The sequence below is a fragment of the Miscanthus floridulus genome, chromosome 9 (assembly GCF_019320115.1).
Source record: "Miscanthus floridulus cultivar M001 chromosome 9, ASM1932011v1, whole genome shotgun sequence".
Taxonomy (NCBI): domain Eukaryota; kingdom Viridiplantae; phylum Streptophyta; class Magnoliopsida; order Poales; family Poaceae; genus Miscanthus; species Miscanthus floridulus.
In genome coordinates, this window is record NC_089588.1 from 73,459,403 (window position 1) to 73,483,326 (window position 23,924).

Sequence of the window (23,924 nt, forward strand, 5' to 3'; positions counted from 1 at the left end):
GGTAGCGGCTGGGGAGTATGATAGAGTGAGGTATGATGTTGTGTTTTATAACCTAGGTCTAGGGCTCTGAGCTAAGGCTCAAGATGGACAGTGTGAGCTAGGGAGCACACAACAAGTCAACAATAATCCGTCAGTCGGTAGCTAGTGCAGTGGAGGGAGATTATATTGCAAGGACACGATGCACAAGTGTGTGACTCCGAAGTTCGTCATATACTAAGGGGGCCACAAGCAATTGAAGGATAGAGGAGGATCTAAAAGGGTCTCGTTAGCATCCAAGAGGTAGAATTGGGTGCTTAATTTAAAAACCTTAAACCTAGAGCCTAGGTCGGTTTGCAAATTCTAGGAAAAACTAGCCTAGCTGATTTGCACAGTGGCCTAGGCCCGTTTGGGTCATTGTCAAAGTGCACAATGGACTCCACCATTGTGTTCCTCTCATCGAGATCTAATGATTTTTGCTAGTATACAAGGTATAGTTCAAATGGAAACAAGGTGGATTTGGACCTACGCAAAGTGGTGATCTGAATGTTCAACACCTCAAGCAAGACTTTAGAAGCTGTGTTGAAGACCCACGAGATATGCAAAGAGTCAAAGACATAAGATGGAACCAAACCGGACATGAAGAAACAGAGTCCAATGTATGCTATTTGCATGCACCAAATTGATCTAGTGCCCCCCCATGGGCACTAGACTATATTTCTCATAGTAATCATAAATCGGTTCCATATTAACTTCGTTCATCTTGTTTTGGGTGGAAACCATAACTATTTTGCCGTAATCTGGTGAAACCGAAAAACAAAATTGACCAATAGTATTTTGGTAAAATTGCCTCTGTACATATTATGTTGCATTATTGCTAGTGAGTGTCAAAAGACCATCCAAAGTTAGCACATTGCCAAAATGGCATTATGGTAACTAAGTTTCAACAATACGCTATGCATGGTGGCAATTTCCCCATAATATTTCATCGTTCCTGATAATATTGAATGCCAATTTCTATGTAACATTCGCCCACAAGACCAATATTGTACAAATTATTTATAGACCACCAAGTTAGGCACATTAGAGACCATGTTTTTCGAACAAAGAACCATATGCAGTATCTTATTCATAAAACATGTCGCTAAGGCAAGAACATCAAACCTTAAGGTTGGAATCCGACTATAAACATAAGAGTGTGATGCAAATACTACTTAAAAATAATAACAAGGAGACAACCAAAGGCAAGAGTTTTCAAACTGAATTTAATTGCAGCCTATCACAAGGGTTTCAATAATGTTTGGGATGCACTAATATCACTTTTGGTGCAATTTGTAAACCGACAATGATGCTAGGCACATGGAAATTAATTTAAACTATAGAAAATAGGGAATCATTGAAGTCTACAAACACAATACAAAAAACAACAAACATATAGAACATTTTAGGTCTAAGTTACAATCGAAGTCTATGAACACATTATAATATAACCACCTCATGAACATTCTTCTAGCACCTGAGTGGGTCTCAAAGGTGCAAGAACATGCCGAGGGGGTATTGAGAGCCAACCTGGGTGCATAAGGATTTGGAGCCTGTGATGAGCAAGTGGCCACTGCTATCTCAGCATAGACCAACAAACATGGAGTCGTGATGAGAAACTCCGCACCGCTCGCTCAATGCAGACCGGCAACCAACCGGAGCGCTGTATAGCATTAGATTGCTAACAACACATCCAAACCTTCGGTGTGTCTCCATCTTCAAAAACATTTTTCTAGTACCTCTTGTGTGCATCATCTTGACTACACATAATGAAATGTGTATGTCAAGGACTTTCTCCCACAAAAGAGCCATATATGTGGATACCATAAGTGGCAAAACATTATGGTGAGATATCTTGCATACTAAGTCGGCCGCAGGGGGATCTCATCTTTGTCCATGAAGCCATACGGACGCCGCTTTTATATCCAGAAGAAATGGTGGTAGGATGGATCAATAATGGAGAATCAATGATGTGATAGTTACGTGCATCCAATGGTCGAAAAGAATATAGAGGGGTCAGTACAGAAACTGGCAGTGATGTAGTGGCTTGACCCGGCAATGACATTTCACTACCAGATTGTAGCATGAGCTGATGGTCATATCTTAGCTATCGCTGCCGATTTTTGTCTTGCTAGGTAGTAGTTGGAGTCGGCAGTGATAGGTACCATCGCTGCAAGGTGAATAGCTTTCCACAAACTTTGCAGATCATAGGCTTACATCCAACAGTGATAAGTAATCACTGCCGGCTCCAGCACAACCGACAGTGATGCTCCGATAGTGATTGCATGTTCAGGCATAGTGAGAGCTCCAATTGTGTGGGGGAATTAATCAAATCTGGATTCTAAAACTTGTTTAGGCGTAGATGGACCAGTAAATAGATCAATCTAGTGATTGAGAACTTGATTTGGGCAAGGGCGACAGGTACTAGGGTGTCAAAACTTGATTCGGCCTCCATCGTCAACGGAAAACAGAACAAAGGGTAGGTTTCTTCGCGATCGTGCCTAATCACATTTTTCATTAAGAGGAAAGGAGAGTTACATCACATGAGCTTAGTAAGCCAAGGCTTATCAAGAATAACAGATCCCTACAAGACAAAGAGAAGTCTCTTAGGGATCAAGCAAGCTTCCGCATGCACGAGCGTGCCCAGGTTGCCAAGCCAATTTGGCTCTCCAGCATGGGTATGCTTACTCAGGAAGGCGAGTTTGCCAAGCAAGATGAGGATTTTCATTGCTACCAAACACTCAGCCTTGACGACTGAGGTGAGGTGAGGGTCTTGCCGAGGAACCAACCAGACCCTTCAATAGCTATTATTCTCTTGATGTCCTCAATGGACAAGTATTATGGCATTTTCTCCCATGACCATGGACAAGTATTGTCAACTGAGTGCGACCACGAGTATAAGATAAACTAATGATGAAAACAAATTTGTATGACTTAATTATACACAATTAGGTAAATTATAAAAATTATAAAAATAAATGGAGTACAATATATTTTGTTGCTTAATACTTTTGATTCTACTACTAGTTCATTATTCATATGGTAAGCAGTTCATGTTTGTTGACTTGGATTGTTTAGTTATCACAACCAATTCAAGATAACGTTGTTATTTTACAATACTTATTAATGCTTACATATGTTCATTTTCAGGAAAAGCATCAGGCGAAAGTCTACATTTTAATCTCAAGGTATTCATAAGTCTCTATATTAATTCAAGCATATGACTAGTGTGCCACACTAACTAGGTCATCATTCTCCAATAAGGGAGACACACGAGGGAGCACATAATTTATATAGTCACAGAAGAACTATGACAAAGAATTCGACATTAGGAAGCAAACTATCTAGATTATTGATGCATGATGCTTATAATTTTTTATCTTATTGGGTTCTTTTTTTTTTTGAATCATCATTATCTTATTGGGTTCTCATAAAAGGGAAATATGTACCTTCACTTACATTGTTGCTCCTTCGCTAAAGAAAGTCCAAGAGCCTCTCTAAACATCAATCTGTACATCTCTATTTGAAGAGTAATCCCAATAATATTCCCTTTATATATCTCTCGTGTCTCCAGCAGGCACTCTAATTTCATTCTCTATACTCAAATGGCTTATCATAATGTTCCTTGAGTGATAAACTCATGATAGAACTATCATATATTGAATTTACAAAGTAATCTAGCCCCTCCAATAATGGAGAGCGAGAAGGGTGGTTATGAAGAGTGAAAATATGAAGAGTGCTTTAGAAAATCCATTAGAACCTGATTTTTTCATTTTAAAATTCTATGATAAAGAACTATTTATAGGGTCTCTTGGAGATGCTTTTAGTTACCGGTTTTCATAATTCAACATTTTTTTTTCATACCCTACACAGCCACTGGCGTACTACAACTTTTCCCCCTGCCCAATGCAACCGCTCTTGGCTTATTATTATGCTTTTTAAATCCAGGGCTGGCAACCATCTAGGCAATTACACATTGCCAATATATATAGTAAATTTTCAATTAAACTAGACTTCAGGGAAATAGTCTTGACGTAGGTTAGGAAATTAAGCAATGGAACAATCGGATCTTGAACTGGGCTAACTAAAAAATCTGTTTCGTTGGGAGCATTGGATCATGCCAATCGACTAGCTATATATGCTGCCAGTTGTAGGCTTGACAAGTGCTGTGGAATAGGATCCTTATATTTATATTCTTATTATTTGTGCTCACTCTCTGTCTCCGCCCATCCCTAAACCTCACCTCAGTATGCGCATATGGGTAGTTATTTTTTGTTTATTTATCTTTTTCATGGCTGAATGAAAATGCTTCAGGGGTACATTGCTGGCAACCCAATGACCGACAAGAAGTTCGACACAGATGGAAAAATCAAATTTTTTCATGGAATGGGACTTATATCAGATGAGCTTTATGAGGTGATGAAAATCATAACACAGTTTTTGTATAGTTTCATATAATTTTCGCATGTAGTTATTCTAGCCACTCTAAAAGAAGCATCCTGCATCCTGGCCCCGAATAAAACAAAAAAAAAGTCGTTTCTCATATTTACATCAGAAGGCTAAGCGACCTGATGTATTCTTACACGAAGGTTGCATGTTTATCAAGGATACAAATATTTTTTTTTTGCTTGCAGCTTGCCAAAGTGAACTGTAGAGGAAGCTATGATCCGCCCGCCAATCATCAATGTGCAAAATGCATTGAGTCTATAAACCATGTAAGTCATTCCACAGTTGAATTGCTCAATGGCATGTACATACCAGTGTATCCATCCACGGTGGAGGCTCGATAAATCAATAAATAATTTTAATTTCATCAGAAAATGAAATGATGTTAATTACCTATTCGGAATGAACAAAAAGCACACCTATATTTTTCTTGAACCAATAAAAAAGCACACATATATTGATTTCCTCAGTATAAAAAATTTAAAAGTAAACCTACTGCTCTGAAGAGTTGTATCAGTCTGTTTGACTTGAATTATATTTCCATTTATTTGACTGCGATCTTATAGTACACCCTCAAAAAATTAAATGTTCCCTTGAATTATTATGTTATTAATTTTTCCTGGCAAAGTGGTTTGCTTCAGATGGCATGTGGAATTGTCACCTATCTGACTTTATGTATATCATCTTCCATTTAGCGCCGCATGTATACGGCAAATCTCACTAAAGCTCTAATTGATAATGAAAAAGCAGTGCACAAAGGACATCAATGAGTTTCACATCCTCGAGCCGTCATGCAAAACGCTTTGGAGAAATGTGACAGAAAAGGCCGAAATGCACAGGGTCATGCTGGAGTCCGATGGCGTTGGCGTGCCTATGCACTTCAAGTGCAGAGTAATTTAGCAAAAACAAAAAGAAAACATATGTCCAGTAGCATTCATTCCTATTGACGTCTATACTTAATCTCATGTCCTACCGATCTTTGTTTCCTTGCAGCACGACTCTTATGAGTTGTTATATATATGGACAAATGATGAAAGTGTAAGGAAGAATCTGGGCATTCGACAGGTATACACCGGCCTAGACTTTTAGCTACCATTGGTCGATGCATGCAGCTCATTTCATAGCAAAGATACATATGTCCCCTGTTTGAATCATGGGTTAGGCTACGAAGTAAGAGAATCGAATATTTTTATTCTACCACCACTTGATGTGCCAGACCAAAGCCATCGACTAATTCTGTGGTATAGATAAAAATTCTTTGTCTACGTTTGGTTTGGGTGTATTTGATCGGTAAGGACAGCTCAATAGTTTTTTGAGAGAACGCGCTACGCACATGTTTCATTAAGAGAAGGGGAAACAGGGCAGCTCAATAGTTACGTATGTGCATGCTCAGAAAGAGACAACTATACATTTTTGAATTGGTCGATGGCAAATTCAAAATGAAACATGTGCATACAGCAAAAAAAAAAAAGTCCCAATTCTGAATACAGTCCAAACAACCAACAGCCAGAAGCACCAAAAAAAGAACATATGTAGGACATTTTGCATATTGGTCCAAGTTATATATTCCTGTAACATTGCTTCACTACAGGAAACAGTCGGAGAATGGAGAAGATGTAACGTTTCCATACTTTACGAAAAGGATATCCCAAGTACAGTAAAGCATCATCGGATGCTACGCAGAAGTGGATATCAGGCTCTGATATACAGGTTAGTTATAGTGTCCATGAAGACAAGCTGTGACTCACAATGTACTCTGCAAGATGCTTGTTAGCTTCAAGTTTCTTTATTGCTACACGTGATTCCACTTAGATTCAGTTGTCTGACGGTAAAATCGGATCAAAAGGCGATTGCAAGATACTAAATCTCTGATATTTCAAATGTCAGCTTCTCCACAATATTTCCCAGTCAGGAATCCCAAGTACAGTAGAGTGCTCGTTTCCAATGCTCACATAATTTGCTGGTTTGTTACTTAATGTTGCAGTGGCGATAATGACAGTGTATTTTCCTTTGTTGGCACACAAGCATGGATTAGATCTCTTAACCTGTCTATCAATGACGACTGGCGACCATGGCATGTTGATGACCAAGTTGCAGGGTATGGAACCCATCATACCTTACATTTTTACCTTTGCACTTCTCATCGCACACCGCCACATAAAACCTAAGTGACCAAATGCGCCCAAATTATAAGTCGTCTTGCAATTTCTAGGTACTTAGCTTTTGCTATACACATGCAAAATATTATATATATATATATATATATATATATATATATATATATATATATATATATATATATATAAATATATATATATATATATATATATATATATATATATAAATAGTTAAAGCTATGTGTTTAGAAAAACAAAAATGATTAGCAATTTGGAAGGGGAGAGCAATTGTCGGTGTTTTTACCATCCGACTAGTGACCAACGTATCCAATCAGAGGGGTAGCATATGGGGCACAAATTTATCCTGATTCAGGTATGGGGTACCATAAATCCAGCAGAAATGAGCTTTATCGCTATGCACCGTCTACTCCAGAGAGCGGGGGACGCTGATGATGTTGATGATGGATCGGTTGCTTTTCGCCTGGATTGCTTGGATTATACACACACGTGTGTGTGTATAATATACATATATATGTTTCGGTCACTCCATACAACGATAAAAAGGCGACGCAGCTGTAAAAAGCATCAGGCCAATGCACCAAAATCTGGATCAGTATAGTAAATTACCAACCATCAAGCGCTCACAAAATTCCTGAAATTCAATATGAATTCGCAGTCAGTGACAATTTTCAGAGAAGTTTTCGAAAATGAAATGTCACTTATATCAACAACGTCTTCATTTTGTAACAAGCTTATGTAATTTCTCGATGCAACTGCTTGTTTATTTGTTTGAATGGTTCAAAGTAGCATTCTAAGGTCTGGCTATTTTTTCTCGAGTTTCTTTTTCTAAGGATAGAATATAATCATGGGACTGGGCCTCTTAAGCATCTACGCTACATGCTAGAGTTCACCTTCACCATTGCAAACTTCCTATACCAATCAAGTCAACCTGGCATATGCATAGTTAACTGTAAATGTAAAATTCAGTCAAAATGATTGGCCCAGACTCTAATGAAAATAAATTTAAATAAACCAAGCACACGACTCTATTGAACCTAAGTAGTCAGTGGTTAATTTAAAGCATCATGCTTAGCAGCACAAAGTATTCAAGACTAAGGTACTCCATTTGTCATAAGGAAATTAGAAAAAAAAAATCGATAGATGAAACGTTTATGAGTCTTCTAGTATGACAGAGTGACTAGATACATGAACATAAAAATAAATCAAACATCCCTTTCAAGAAGCTAAACTTACAGCTGAAATTAGAGTCATATGAAAGAATAAGTTCCACTATATCATCAATCATTCCCTACTATATATGCACACATGCCTTCTGTAAAAGAAAACTGAAGAAGCAACTCCAAAATCCAGAGTACTTAGCTGGTTGCTCAAGGTGATACGTTAGGAGAGTTCGGACAGCAAGCTTCGTTAGGGGAGAAGAAAACCTAAGACGTGAGACTGGACATTCATCTAGAAAGTAGAAACACAAACTGGCATATATGATATAATCGGCTAGTGGTTTATTAGGAACATGGGGTTTTACCAAAAACAAATGTTAAAAGTTCAGGTCTGCTTTATTGAGCACCCACTGCTGCTGTCCGATGGAACTCCCTCCCATGGCCACCATGCGGGGCTCTGCAAGAGGAGAGGACCAAAAGAAAGCTAAAAAAAAAGAAAAGGATGGCCAATGCTGCCGCCCAGCGAAGCTCCTGCCCGTTGCCTGTTCGGATCCGAATTTGCGTGTGTTAGGGACCCACAGTGCCTCCGCCCCACCAGCTAACCTCTCTTCATGTTCATGGTATGGCCCAATGGGAAAACAAAGGTCAATAAAGTCTCTCTCAACACCAAATGACACTTAAACTTCCTGATCCTAAATTTTGATGCTCATTCCTTTGAATTGATCATCATGTGAGTGTGCACCACACCTTTCAAAGATTTGACTATTTTTATTCTAAGGCTCAAAGGGAAAACAAACATGAAATATTTATGCTACTTCAAGTGTCTCTCAACACCAAATGACAATTAAACGAGTCAGTGCTTAATCTGATGCTCAATCGTTTGACCAATGCTCTTGAATATTAAAGTGCTTAAGATCCCATATAAGGATCACTGTGATCTAGGTTTGGGTATCCCTACAAAATTCATATTTGTCACATTAATCTTGTTGCTTTTAATCACCAAAACACTTACAAATGGATTTAGATGTTTATATTAAGTAGTTCAATGTTTTCAGCACATTTTTTCTTGGTATATAATCTACTTTACCAATCTCATAATGTTTTTGAAATATGGAAAAAGATATTTATTAATAAGAAAATGTTACAACAAGGTTCCCAACAAGTTCTGAATTATATCCCTAACATCTTTTCCCCTTATTTGCACATGTTCAACAAGTGAACATTTTAGATCTCCTTGCTAGCACTTACGATATCTTTCCTCATTTATTATTTTTTTTTCAGATTTACTACAGGTTACTCGAGTAATTTAACATATGCAACTGTGAAGGTATATGCTTTGGATATGTTTATTTTTCCATTCCGATAGCATATTTAAGTTATCTAAAGTCTTCTGGGCAACCTAAAAGCTATTCAACTTCACCCAATTATTAAGTTATCTGGGTATGTAGATAGTTATTTACATAATTTTGTTTAATCACATAGGGTGCTGGCCACACTGCTCCGGAGTACAAGCCCAAGGAGTGCCTCACAATGTTTGCAAGATGGATTTCCAGTATACCTTTATGAGTAATCATTTACCTATTGGAGTTCTCCATTAGTGTAAAACATTTTGTACCACTTAATATTTTGAGTGTTAAGGTAATGTACTAGAATATGTTAAACTCATTGAACTAAAAGCCAGAGACACTACGCCAGAACATGCAATCACTATCGGAGCATCACTGCCTGTTGTCCTAGAGCAATCACCGTTGGAGCATCACTGTCGGTCGTAAGCCTAGAATTCAGAAAATTAGCGGGCAGCTATTCACCCAACAGTAATGGCACCTATCACTGTTGGCTAAAACCTAGCCGACAGCAATATATCACTACCGGGTGAAGCTACAAACCAGCAGTGATAGCTACGATATCACTGTCTACTCTAGACAACCTAAGGCCTCCAATTTCAACCTAGTCAAAACCTATGCAATAAAATAATCTATCTAAATGTACAACTAAGGTTTTGCTAAGTGTGTTGCTATATCTACCGTAAAAGAGTTATGCAACCTAGATTCCAATCCTATCACTAGCTTATCAAATTAAGCTAGGAATATTAAGCACAAACCTAAGTACATAAAGTAATTGCGAAAGGTAAAGGGCGATAGAGATGCAAACTACCATTTGATGACTGGTATTTTTACCGATGTATTGAGAAGCTCTTTGCTTTCCCGTAGTCCTCGATGGAGCCGCTCGTAAGGATGCCTAGCCCTCGCAAGGGCGAAGCTTTCGGTTGGGTAACTCCGTGGATAGCCCCCGGGCCTTCCCCACATGCAAGTGGGTCTTCGAGATGGCCTCTCCTAAACCGCTCCCCGCCGTCTTCACTATCGAGCTTACAGCCGAAAACTCCATGGCCCTCGTTCCCTTTTGGTACATGGTGGCGGCCACACCATAAACAAGGTTGGTGTAGTATGTCTCGCAAGACTACAAGCCCCTCCAAGTATAACAATGGTGTGCGCAAGCACCGAGTGAGCAAGAGGTATGCAAACCTCACTAAAACTAGGCCTAAACCTAGAGCAAGCGTAATAGCGGTGGTCTAACTAGTCTAAGCACTTCGCAAAGCACCCACACTAGTCACCTAATATTTTCCTAAGCGCTTTTGGTGGCTAGAGCACAAATGGATGAGCCTCAACTCTCCACACACTTCCTTAACCTCCACACACACCCAAATGGCTAGTCACGGGGGTATATATAGCCCCCAATGCAAAACTAGCCGTTGGAACCTACTATAGCTTTTTGCTCAATCACTAGATGTGTTTGGTGGGGTACACTAGACAGGTCCAGTGCCCTTCCATAGCTAGCCATTAGAACTAGCTGTTGCCGACCGTTTGGGAACATTGCCCGTTAGGTGCGACGTTTGGTGCACACCGGATATGTCTGTTTCATTATGGCTATCTCCAATCTTCTTTGCATCCTCTTTGGTAGAATCCTCCAGAGTACATGTTTGGTGCTTCAAGGTATAGGTCTGTGACTTTATTGTACCACCTGTTGGGATGTGGGTGATCCCGATAGGGAGTCAAGCCCTGTGCTACTTAACTCGAGTCGGTGGAGGCCTTCATGCGAAGGCTAAGGCCTTTCGCTTGGTCTATGAAATGATTATTGAGGCAAACATTTCTTGGGTGTCAAGCCAAAAAGTAAGCCCCTCCTCATTGGGGTTTGAGCCCCCTTTTATTGGCAACGGTTACATGTACTCACTTGTACACAAATGCCCTGTAGTAGTTAGGGAATATTCTAGCATATTCTCTCATTCATAGTGTACAACATGCTAGGGGCTTAAGCGACTTTTACATGTGGAACCGCTTTGCTTCATGGGCCCTTGTCGAGCCATATCGCTTGCTCGTCAGGCTGCCTGGCCTAACTTATGGACTCTAGCTAGTGCCCTCCGCCGAAGGTTCCTCATCCCAATTGGCTGCAGCATCTGGCCGATGGTTCGAAGGCATTCATACACTTACTCGAAAGCTCGAATCACTGATGATCAACGAAGACTCGTCGAGGCCTTCGGGCGCCGTAGGTAGAGGCTTGGCTTTTTTGACCTTCGCTGAGGGCTCCTTTTGCCTTCGGCACCGGCCCCCTCCTTGGTCCCTAGGAGGCCTTCATAGCGAAGACCTATGTTTGTGTTACCTACAACCATGGAACTTGTGATGTGATGCTAAGATCGGATAGTGAACCTTCGGGCACAAGACTTCGCTGCCAACAATGCCCCCTTTGAGGGTAAGGTTTGACATAGACGAGCCTAATCCTAGACTTCTGGCACGTGTTTGCCTTGAGTCCTGAGGGTTCACTCCCCCCGGGATCGTTTACGTCTGACGTGTGAACTGGCTGTGGCCTTCTCAAGGCGCTGCAGTTGGAAATGCTGAGCAAAGTTTGACCGTGGCGTGGTGAAAGTTGGACGGTCACTTGGATGACTATAAAATGAGGGGGCTAGATCAGAGGTACCCCTAGTCGCCTTCACTGTAGTTAAAAATTCTAGCTTGTCCTTTTAGTCTTCGTTCTTGGAGTTCTTCGCTTGTAGTTGTCGGAAGTGGCTACTTACTGTGGTTGTTGTCCGTGGTCGAAGCTTTTCGCTATTAGGTTTCAAGATTGGGATCTATACTTTGAGCGGTCCATGATGGCGAGCGCAAGGGCTTAGGATTTGGAAGAGGCTTTGGATTGTGTTGAAGCTAGCCCAAGGGACTTAGTCAGAGGTGGGAGCAACAATGGCAAAGGCGATGTTGAATTTGCGAAGACCTTTGAGTTTGGTCCTTTGCTCACCGCTGAGGCTAATGTGAACAAGTATGAAGGGCTCAAGTGGTTCACTGAAGGTCGGGCTAGGGCACCGAAAAGTGAATCTATGCTGAGGCTAGAGGTTGGCGAAGCGGTAGTCTTTCGTGATTTCTTCATATGTGGTTTGTGTATGCCGACGGTGAGGTTAGTGAGAGAAGTACTAGAGGACTTCTCTGTGTAGTTGCATCATTTGACACCGAAGGGGGTTTTGACATTGGACAAGTTCTACTAGGTGTGCTCGACCTTCGATGTTGATGCTGATTATGAGCTTCAACGTTAGCCAAAGAGGTTCGTAGTCAGATGCATGATGAAGTAGGCTCTATTTAGTAGCTGCACTTTTATGCCATGATGGACTTCCAAGGGTCAAGAGAATGAGATTTTGTATGCTCAGCGCAATCGTTAGGCCAACAGTTGGTACCACTATTGGTTTTATGTGAGGACCCCAAGGGTTGCTTTCAAGGATGAGGAAGGCAATGAGGCTTACTGGTTTCCTCTTGGGTCAAAGATGGAGGAGATGAACCCTTTGCCCTGGGTTATAGCTGAGGAGAGAGAAGCGGGAGGCCTATGAAAAAGCCTTTGAGTATGCGGTCTCGTTCAGCGGCGCATGCGATATAGTAGAGGATTTGCTGCTGTGGGAGTGTGGCTTCTAGGCCACAACACTTGCAAGGATTTTTCTTGTGGAAGGATGAGGTTGCTGATTTTGGGTGCGGAAGAGGGCGTGCCTTTTCCTCATTTTGGTCTTCAAAGGACCAAGGGCAAGGATGACATCGTAATTAAGAAGGGGGTCAAAGGCTTGGCTCACAAGATTCTTTGGGAGAGTTCAGAGAAGGACACTACTAAAAAAACTTTCTGGAGGTGGTCGTTTTGGATTTACGGAAACGGGCAAAGTAACCGCCTCGGTCCAAAGGTCGCCTTTAATGGAGACCTAAGGAGGCGGTTGCTTTGTCCGCCTCGGTTAATCCATTAACGGTGGCTAGCGCCTTTAGGCACCCGCCTCTGTTAATCAATTTAAAAATTAAAAAAGCCTAAGCACTCCCAATTGAGCCCACCGTAGCCACTGCCACCATGTTCGTCGGAGGAGGGCTTGACGAATCTATGCGCGCCTCCTCCCCGCTAGATCTGGGCACGACCGGCCTCCTCCCTACTGGATCTGGGCGTGGCCAACCTTCTCCTCATCGAATCTGGGCGTGGCCCCATGCAACTGCCATGGGAGAGGAAGGGATGGAGCCACCACCTTGGGAGAGAGAGGGAGACACAGCTGGCCAACCTCGACCTGGATCCGACCAAAACCTCCTGAAAGGATCTAAACAATGCCTAGAGGGGGTGAATAGGCATATCTAAAAATTTCTACGTAATCTCAAAGTCAAATGTCAGTGACAGTCAGAAGTCCCGACAGTTTGTGCCGAAACTTCCGACACCCGAAAGTTCTGACGCAAACAGCCGGGAGTTCCGGCACCTACGAGAATTACACTACAAGTGCTAAAACAAACTTTGAGTGAAAGGTATTTTACAACCCCACTCCCTAGTGGTAAGGTAAAGTGTTGGGGTTGCTTCTTTCATAGATCGAGTCCAAACCCTAAGAGGAGTGTTGGAGAGGAAGACAAACAAACTAGAACAAATATGATAGCACAAATCACAACAACAACAAGCACGCAGGACACAAGAATTTATTCCGAGGTTCGGCAACCCCACAAAGGAGCTCATACGTCCTCATTGTTGAGGTGACCACAAAGGTCGGAGTCTCTTCCACCTCTTTGCCTCTCTCAAAGCAACCACAAAGGTCACTCGAGCTTTCCACTAAGAAATCAAGGGTAATACAAACTTCCCAAGGCTCTTCCACAAGATGGAAGCTCTTGGGCGATGCCTGGCTGGCTGGGTTCCAAGAACCCAAGAGTAATAGACACAAATCCAACCCACTTGATGAATAAATCAAGTGCTCAAGCTTGCCAAAGTGATTCTCTCACTCAATCCACTCTCTTTTCACTCAAGACCCTAAGGGAAACGAAGATTGGACCAAAGGGAAGAGGAGAGGTGTGTCTTGAATGCTTGGGAGCTATTTTGGACGAAGGTTGGTGAGCAATGAATGAGTGGTTCTTGGTTGAAAGAGAGGAGAGAGCTATTTATACTCAAAGGCAAATCCAACCGTTCAGATCTGAGTCAGAAGTTCTGACACAGATCGTCGGAACTTCTGGCTCAACGCAAAAACATTGTTCACACAGACAGTCCACTGGGCTTGCTCGCTATCATTAGACCTCCTGGCGGTCGTCGGGGCTCCTGATAGACATGACGAGTCAGGTGACTAAGTCCCAAGGCATTGGAACTTCGAGCGGGAGCCGGGACTTTCGGCACCCGAAACTCCCGACTCCAGTTGGGACTTCCGACGGGCGAAGATGCGTAGGCAGCTAAGTCGTGAAGTGTCGGGACTTTCAGAGGGAGCCGGAACTTTCGGCACCCGGAACTCCCGACTCCCATCGGGACTTCCGACGGGCAAAGATGCGTAGGCGGGCTGCATCTAAGTCAGCAAGCCCCGAAACTTCCGGCACCAAACGTCAGGACTTCCGACAACCGAAACTCCCGGCTCACGCCAGGACTTCCGGCTACCAAAAGTCCACAAACTATGTCCAAGTGTTCGTGAGGTGATTTTGTGTCTCTCTTTTGATTTTATTTTTGTGCTTGAGCACTCTATCTTTCTCAGACCACCTAAACTTGCATCCCTCTTTATAGTATGGCATACCTAAACCCAAAAAAAATAAAAAAGCTTTGGAGAGCACTTTGGGTTCGTCCGCATTTTGCACTTAAAGAATTGAGGGATACTATTTCATCTTAGATCAACTCTTTTAAAGCTTTCAAGGGACTAAAGCTGCAATATATCTCATTAAGATCTCATTAGTCCCTAATTTGGATATCATCAATACACCAAAAACCACATAGGTGGCAAATGCATTTTTACCTCTGCCTAGATCCGTCCGACCTTCGCCTCCGCCTCCCCTGCCGCACATGCTGCCATCGGCCAGGGGCGTGTGGCCTACCACCATGAGGCACGAGAGTGCATCCTACCGCCCCGGTGTGAGCCCCTGCCTGTGGATGCTGGAGAAGGAGAGGGAGGAGAGGGAGCCGCCGGTGCGAGGTAGAGAGCCTGCAGTTTTGCCTGGAGGAGAGGGAGGAGAGAAGAGAAGGCCTCGACTGTATTAATAGAGGCAGACCTTATAGTTGCCCGCCTTCGAAAATAGTCTTCGGACGCCTCGGTAAATCAATTTAAGGAGGTGGGTATTTTCTGACCGCCTCTGTAAATAAACCAACTGCCTCTGTTAATCGATTTCGAGGCGGTTATTTTTTGGTGCCTCGGTAAATAAAACGACCACCTCTGTTAATCGTCCGGCATTTTCCGAGGCGGTTGGATTTTGTGACCACCTCGGTTACTCGCAAAATCATTTTTGTAGTAGTGGGAGTATACTACTCGAGTTGTCGTCGTTGGTGGCCGCGTTCACCGGCCTAACCGGCTATTTGAAGAAATTGGTGTAAAGTATGGAGACCAGGAAGTTTTTGAAAAAGGCCAAGGTTATTGTTTTCTGCACAGTTTGACTTGGCTTATTGTGGGTGCCTTACTCTTTTCATTTGCTGCAGAGCTTCGACATCGCGCAGATCGTCGAGAAGAAGGTTATCAACACTCTTGCTCTCCGAGAGACTTTGATCAGCACCCTTAGAGCGCAGGTCGAAGGTCTTGAGGCCAAAACGGAAAGGCTCGTTAAGGAGGTTGAAGATCTCCATAAGGCGAACGAGGCACTGATGGCTGAAAGGGCTAATATGGATGTTGAGGTCAAATAGCTGATGGAAGGGAAGTCTGTAGCGGTTCAGAAGATTGACAGCATGGAAAAAAAATTGAGTGCATCTGTGAATGCAAAAGAGGTTGCCCTTGAGAGCCTGAAAAAGTAGGCCGATGTTGCTCAAAGCCTTCGCGACAAAGTGGAGAGAGAGAGCGTGCGTTGAGTGCTGAGCTTAAAGATGGTGTGAAGGTCTTGGAGGAGCAGCTGTCGTGTGTGAAGGCTTTGGGTCATGCTGCTGTTCATGAGTATGCCAGTGTGCTTGGGGCCTTTGGCTGTGTGACGGAGGCCGCGGCAACGGATGCACTGGTTTTCGACGTGCTGAAGTGGTTTTCAAATAATTTTACAACTTTGCCACTTTCTCTAGTGTGACGAATGTGTTGTCGATGTTGGAGAAGGCAGGTTGTCGGCATATGGGGGACTTCCACAAGAGGAGCTTTGTGTTTGATTCTCCTGATAAACTTGGAGAGCTCTCGAAGACTGTGAGCATGGCGAGCTGGCGCTTCATGAAGGAGTTTTGGGTTTTGTTTGGGCGGGATCATGCTCGCAGACTTGCGGAGGCTCATCGTGCCCAGGCTTGTGTTGGTTTGTTAGGTTTCTCTTAGAGGCTTGGTTTTGGTGTAGGTTTGACGTTATTTAGTTTTATTTGGCATGAGTCGAAACCGAAGGAGACTGCGCAGGCTACACCGGGAGCGGCTGTTGTAACTGCTGTGAATTGTTTGTTCATATTACGGTTGTAAGGAACTTGTGTCTCACAACGTTTGATTTGCATGTCGTTGAGGGGTGTTGCTCCCTCTTTTTGTTTTTGCGAATTACACAAGTACATATGTAGATGCTACTTTTTCTTACTATTTCTTTTTCGAATGTTGTAATTGGCTGACAAATTGGGGCCCTTTACAACGCGAGGGTCTCCCCCCTAAGGCCTTTGTCAACGTGAGGGCCTTCGGCTCTTTGCTTTTGTGGCTTGCCCAATGTTAGACGATAACTTGTGTGATACCCTTTTGGGCGTTGCTCCCTTGGGTTTTTTTACTCTTGTCGTAGTGCGAGTTACGAGTTGCGAATGAGATCAAAGGCATTATGTGTTATGTATTGTCAAAGAGAGATAGTTATACAAATATTTTGGATAGAAGTGAGCTCTCTTGTGCCTTGGATCTCTGATCTTGGGCTTTTGGTTTCTGGCCTGCGCTCTCAGAACAGAGAGGCTCTAGCACTTCGGGATACGGAAGCACGAGCGTGGGCAGATTTCTACACGCCTTCCTGCGCTCTGTGGGCTTTCTCCGAAGGCTATCGAACTCATGCTTGTCATGTGCCTGTGGTCTTCGTCTCCTTCGAGTGAACGTTGCCATGGAGTGAGTCCGAGGCTAGGTGCCGGGGTCACTAGCTTCTGGGCACTCTCACTGCTGGCTCTGGGGGCCCTACCAGGCCTTTGGCTTTCCATCGGCTGATTCGGTGCTAGCTGGTGCTGATGGCTTCTTGGGGCATGAGACTTCTCGTGGTATTCCCTGAAGGCCTCCGCTGCTGGCCGGTCCATGGCGACCGATGTCGCGCACCACGGGCTGGTGCAGGTGTCGCGATACTTAGGGGCCTTCGCCGTTTGTCCTGAGCTTCTTGCTTTACGAGTTTTCTCATGGTACCGTTGGCCAGCCAGGGTCGAAGGCTCTTTGGAATACGTTGGTTTCCATTCTGTGTTACATCCAGAATATGTTATTTATATTAGAAAGCGCAAAGTGGTATATGGGTCAACGGGAGTTTTAAACTTTTAATGAGTGAAAAAAATAATTTTTTTATTCCTTGCTTGGATGGATGATCAGATATCATAAATACATAGAGCCCGTCGAATGCATTCCGTTTGACTCCTACATGTCGTTTGGATATCGGGTCACAGAGATATAGATTACACAAGTTTTAATGGCAAAAAAGAGCCTGTATTGTAACCGAGCCCAGTTCTTTTCCATGTCTTTCTCATCTCTCCCCACAAAACCTAATACCTATATCCCTTGATGAGCGGCCACTGCCACCTCATATTCACCCGAGGAGAGAAGATCGGAGAATAGAGAAGACAGGAGAGGGAGAGAAATTAGGGTTTTGATTTTCGTTCGTGGATTGTATGCGTTTCTCCTCCAAAACCGGTTGGTTATCTTCTTTTCTTCCCGTTTCGCCTCAATTCCATGCTTGGGGTCATTATTCTTGATGGTGTTGCTATGGGTGCCGCCGCCTCTCCCTCCCTCTGCTTGATCTCCTCCCTCAACCTCTTGGTCTACAACACTGCCCTCTCCGCCACCTCCTCTCTTTGCTCGATCTGCGCCACCACTGTCTCCGAACCATCAAGGCTCCCTTCGACGTGCTCTCTCTTGCGAGATCTGGCACGGGGACAGTCGATCCGACGAGAGGACCTCAAATCCAAGAGACTTGGACATGACGCCACCATGGGGGTCGGCAGAGTCCCCCTCGTCGTCTTCCACTACAGGCTCACCGCCGCCTGCACCAAGCTTTGTCGTCTTCGTCGACCCTTCCCTGGTTCGACGTCATTCATCTATGGGGTTCGGCAGTTCTGGCCCTCGGCGCCACGAAGGCGGCTCGGCCAAGAGTTGGTGCTCCTCCCATCAAGCTACGATGGATCCACCTTGGCGGCAAGGGTAAGCCTCTCATCTCTTCTCGCATTCCTTTCCTCTCTGCTCACCCTCACTCTCCTAGTTTCCCAGGTTGGGAATGGCAATAGATCTCGTTTGGGCCCGGAGGAGCGTATCTTCAAGGATGGAGGGCTTGCAGGCGCGGGTCTCCAAGGACGGTGGCAGGCCTCTACAGTGTCCATGGATGTAGGCTTCGCTAGCGAGCATGGTGGTGGGGCCTGGCGGCAGGTGCGGCGGTGGGGTTCGTGTTGGGCGCGGTGGCAGGCCTTGGCAGCAGGTGGTCCCGATGGCAATGCCGATGGTGGCCACTATTTTTTTGTTTTTAATCCATTTTTAGAGCCAAGTGTTGTAATTACGCTAGTATGTTTTTTTTATAAAGGAAGGTTTTATTAAAACCTCGGAAGCAATACATCGAGTTGCCTCTGCCTAACATAAGGCACACAGCCAATTGTGCCGGTATGTGGAGACACGATTTCAGAGACGGACACCATTATGGACAACCTCTGTTGCTTTGGTTACCAGAGATGGGCTTTTCCTGCCGCCTCTGCAAATCACCGATTAATAGTGATGATCCGCCTCTCTAAATTCCTTTTGGACGTCTCAGAAAAGTGAAAACATCGTAGTGCTAGCAAATTATATTCTATTATTAAGGGATTGATTATCTAGAAGAAGTCTTTTGCTGATGAAGCATGTTCTGTTGACATGCTTGCAATAGTAGCAGACATCATTACCATGGTGATGGGATAGTAATTAAAATCATAGCTACGAAGTGGATTTCTGCATTTGTATGCGAATACATATCGATGTACTGGAGTAATTGATAGGTCATGCTTCAATATTGAACTGAGGGGCAATACGGCGTTCTCATACATTCTCTGGAATCCAGCAGCCGTGGAAGCCGTATGGTAGGCCGTAGGGGAGCCTATGGTTGGCCGTAGGGGAGCCCTACTCGAGCAATTTCTTCAAAAGTCACGGCGTCCAGCAGTAGCGCATACCCATCACCTTCCATGGTGCTTACGATGGATATCACAACCCCTACAAATTAAACATTCTTATGGTCTGAATGAAACACAAATCGTTAATTCAAAAAAAACGTTTTCAGCAATAACAAAACTTACCGTCGTCTTCATCAGTTCCCCCCTGGCCTCGCCACAAAGAAGGGCTCTGATGGCACAGAGCCCAGCTCGTGCCAGTTCTTGGCCTCTTTCTCCACAAGGTCGATCTTGGTGAGGGAGTTCAAGAAATTGCATGGCCTTCGCGCGCCACAGGCATACACATAACGGTATTCCTTACCCTGGTAAGCCGGATTGATGGAAGGCATCTCCACTCCCCAGCCACGCACCTCAGGGTCCAGCACAGTCTCCAGCTCGCCCATGGGGGTTCCATTTCCATCCTGTGGTATCCTGAATCGGGCAACCCTCACAACTGGATTCAGGTTCTTTGCCGAGTGCCTGAGGCACTCGGCAAAGGCCTAATTGCACTCGGCAAAGCCTTTGTCGAGTGTGGCACTCGGCAAAGAACACACGGCAAAAAATTAATCGGCAAAGACCTCTTTGCCGAGTGTCTTTTATCGGGCACTCGGCAAAGGCTTTGCCGAGAGTCCCGGTGGCACTCGGCAAAGAAAAGCGACCGTCACGGCGCCGAATCCGTTGACGGTGGCTTTGCCGAGTGCCAACCCTGCAGGCACTCGGCAAAGATTTTTTATTTTTTTTTTAAAAAAAATCTTTGCCGAGTGCCCACTGGCCGGCGCTCGGCAAAGATTTTTTATTTTTTTAAAAAAAAATTATTTGCCGAGTGCCCAATGGCCGGCTCTCGGCAAAGTTTGATTTTTTTTTTAAAAAAATTCTTTGCCGAGTGCCCTCTGGCCGGCACTCGGCAAAGTTTGAATTTTTTTTTTAAAAAAAATCTGAAGCTCCCATGTTGCTCGCTTTACTCCTTGCTTTAACCTGCAAATGAACCAAACAGCACAAAAGAAAATAAGTAGCCAATAATGAACTAAAAGAAAATAAGTACCAAGTAATGAGCTTAAATAGATCTAACAATACCTAGGCTAACAAAAGCTCTAACTAGCATTTGAAAATCCACTAAGCTCCAAAACTATAAACTGCTAGCTCTTGAAACCAAACTGCAAGTACATGCAAAGCCATTTCAACTATTTCGTTCTGCCTTCACTGAAAAGCATGTACTGAAACTGAGGTAATTTTGCAATTACAGAGACAAGCTGACTACCGACACAACCTGAGAAGTGAGAAGCACAAGAACTGATGGACCAACACAACCTGAGAAGCACAAGAACTGATGGACTTGCACCTGTCCTCACCGAGTTCCAAAACCCAAATCCAAGCAAATGAAATAAAATAAGTTTATGAACAGGCCATTTGACATTGCTAACAACCTTGCAAGTGAATCATACATATTCGAATCAGTTTTTTTTATTTTTTTTTTGTTTTTGGCCTCTAAGTTTTTTGTGCAGCCCTTTTGAAGGACCCGGAACTCTTCCTTAGAATTTGGGGACTTTTGGTGGCTTTTTGATATATTTAGTTACTTTATTTCGTTTACTTGAATTTTTTCGAAAAATATAAATTTGAACTGCACGTGGTACGAATAATGGAATTTAATGATTCGAAAAATGATAGTCATGTTACTGAGTGTAGTGTGAGGCCGTATCCAGGAACGGACCCGAAATTTCGGACATCTTGTTCACGAAACATGACCGCGAACTTGCGTGCGAAGTGTTTTTAAATTCTATAAAAAACAAACGAAGTCCGAAAATCATGAAACTTTTTGAGATGTCGTGATATCGTATGTGGAGGCTATGATAAAAATTTCAGAAGATTTCGTGCACGTTGTCACGTACGATGCTTACAAACAGGACATCTCCATATGTGATATCAGATCTCACATGTAGAGATGCCCTGGTTTGTAAGCATCGTACGTGACAACGTACACAAAATCTTCTGAAATTATTATCATAGCCTCCACATATGATATCACGACATCTCAACAAGTTTCATGATTTTCGAACTTCGTTTGCTTTTTATCGAATTTAAAAACACTTCACACGCAATTTCGCGGACATGTTTCGTGAACAAGATGTCCGAAATTTTGGATCTGTTCCAGGAGACGGCCTCTCACAACACTCACTAACATGACTATCAATTTTTGAATCATTAAATTCCATTATTCGTACTACGTGCAGTTCAAATTTCTATTTTTCGGAAAAATTCAAGTAAACAAAATAAAGTAACTAAATATATCAAAAAGCCACAAAAAATCTCCAAATTGTAACTAGGAGTTTCTGGTGCTTTAAAAGGGCTGTACAAAAAAATTGGAGGCCAAAAACAAAAAAAACAAAAAAACTTTGCCGAGTGCCGGGGCATGGCACTCGGCAAAGGGTGTCTTTGCCGAGTGCCAGGCATAAGGCACTCGGCAGAGAGGGTTTTAAATTTTTTTAAAAAAATTTCCTCTTTGCCGAGTGTATCCACAGGAGCACTCGGCAAAGAAATTATAAAAAAAAATCAAATATTTGCCGAGTGCCTAACAGCAGGCACTCGGCAAAGAAGGCCGTGACCGAACACCGTTTCGCGGGCAGCCTATGCCGAGTGTAGAGATTTTGCCGAGAGTCTGGCACTCGGCAAAGAAGTCCTTTGCCGAGTGCCCTTGTTTGCCGAGTGCCCGGCACTCGGCAAAGAACTCTTTGCCGAGTGCAATTCTTTGTCGAGTGTCCGATTTTTGACACTCGGCAAAGTCTCTGTTTCCAGTAGTGCCTGCACATGCATACCGGATATAAAAATTACTTGTCAAATAATAAATTATTGTAGCTCAGGCTGCACATGCATACCTAGCATCAGGGAATGCGTCCTTGTTCATTCCGGGAGATCTTAGTCTATGCAGTGCAAGTGCCTTAATGACAGAAGGATCAGCATAGTACTCGCAGCAGTCAGCAATGATCGCATCTCCTTGTTCTTATGCGTTAATGAAGTGTAATGCCATGAACGGACGAACCTCCACGCTCGCCACCTACGAGGTACTTGTAAACATCAAGAACATCATCCACGAAAGATCAACATCAGTAAATAATACGTAATGGTGATGTTAATAGTGCTTACAGTCGTTCCGGTGAACCTGCATATGACGTGCATGTAGCTCCCAGACTCCGGTAGCCAGTCGAAGAGATACCAAGGTTGAGAACGCCGGCGAGGGAGTATCGGAGGGGCATCTCCAGTACGACGATGTAGTTCTCCGTGACGGCGAACGAATGCACCCATCCCGGTGCGTGCCCTCCACGGCAGTGCACTCTCCCAATCACTTTCCTCTCGTTGCTCCCGGCTGCCATCCTGACGACACGATGGCCACGCCGGAAGATGTCCGGGAGCAGCGTCAAGAACTCGGTCCCTGTCACAACCGGTGCGCGGACTGTAGTAGCAAGCCCCATAGCCTATCCGCGTACCGAAACTTGCCGATTGTGTCGAGAGTCTCCGGATCTATCAGCACGGAGCCCTCCTTGGTGGCCTCGGTGAGGCACAGCACCCGGCCATCCCCTAGAGGCAGCACGGAAATGTTGACGTTGTCGGTGAGCAAAGTGCCACTTCCGAGGCCGACGACGTTACGCACGCGATCGAGCAGGCTCCCAGGCTGCATGGAGGGACACAGTTGGGAGAACTCCCGGTGGAGAGGCCGGCCGTGCGCCATGGCAGCTTTGTACGCGTCCGACTCGACCTGACGATGAGTGCGGGTGGCGCATCCTCGCCGGAAGGAGATGCGCACAAGTGTGGCGTACCCGTCGAATATGTGGTGGGACGAGTGCTCGCCAACGTCCCAAAGACCTGGCCCGTTCCTTAGGTACGTGCCATTCTGTAGAAGCTCAGTTACAAGACATGTGATGTTATAAGATGTTCTGCTGAAAAGTAGGTCGTACCAGCCAAGTAGGGAGGTGTCCTTCCACGGCCATATCACCCGCCCACCGTTCTTGCCGGACATTGCTCCATGCAGGATGCTTCATCCAGCATTCTCCAGCGACCTTCACACGGCTGACATGCCTACGACTTTCCTTTCCCAAGCTGATATTGAGGAAGGTCTGATTGGAGAGAGAGTTGGACAAGAAGAATGATTTAGGAGCAGCACGTAGCGTGGAGGGATAGGTAGCCATTCTTGTGTTGTGTGTGAGGGATAGACGACGAAGCTCGAGGCTACCCGGCAAATCTATTACATTTATTTTATAGTACTGGATATATGGTCATGGTGCTACTTAGGCAACAATATTATTATATTGCAATTAATTGATAGTTGATGCTGTTAATAGCTATCGCGGGTTCGTAACCGCGGCAAGCATCGTGGTTGTTAGTCAGAAGTCAGAAGTGTGGGTCTCCGGTGGCTCACGTACTCAAAAACATAAGAGACACAGCGGTTTATTCTAGTTCG

The 23,924-nt window shown here is 44.1% G+C and overlaps 1 protein-coding gene and 1 pseudogene across 4 annotated transcripts in view; one reads left to right on the plus strand and one right to left on the minus strand.

The window, feature by feature from the left end:
• The window catches only part of LOC136483796 (serine carboxypeptidase-like 3), a 37,322-nt gene extending 27,848 nt beyond the window's left edge, over nucleotides 1-9,474 (plus strand). For 2 of the 4 annotated variants that reach the window (XM_066480959.1, XM_066480962.1), the window contains 9 exons: nucleotides 3,166-3,203; nucleotides 4,330-4,431; nucleotides 4,650-4,730; nucleotides 5,212-5,352; nucleotides 5,455-5,526; nucleotides 6,053-6,171; nucleotides 6,446-6,559; nucleotides 9,038-9,083; nucleotides 9,239-9,474. In XM_066480959.1, the coding sequence (XP_066337056.1) occupies nucleotides 3,166-3,203; nucleotides 4,330-4,431; nucleotides 4,650-4,730; nucleotides 5,212-5,352; nucleotides 5,455-5,526; nucleotides 6,053-6,171; nucleotides 6,446-6,559; nucleotides 9,038-9,083; nucleotides 9,239-9,322 (797 nt within the window). In that variant the 3' untranslated portion in view covers nucleotides 9,323-9,474. The other 2 variants (XM_066480961.1, XM_066480960.1) reach the window with 2 other exon arrangements.
• Nucleotides 9,475-19,367: 9,893 nt separating this feature from the next.
• Nucleotides 19,368-23,652, minus strand: LOC136480080 (carotenoid cleavage dioxygenase 8 homolog A, chloroplastic-like; annotated as a pseudogene).
• Nucleotides 23,653-23,924: the final 272 nt, after the last annotated feature.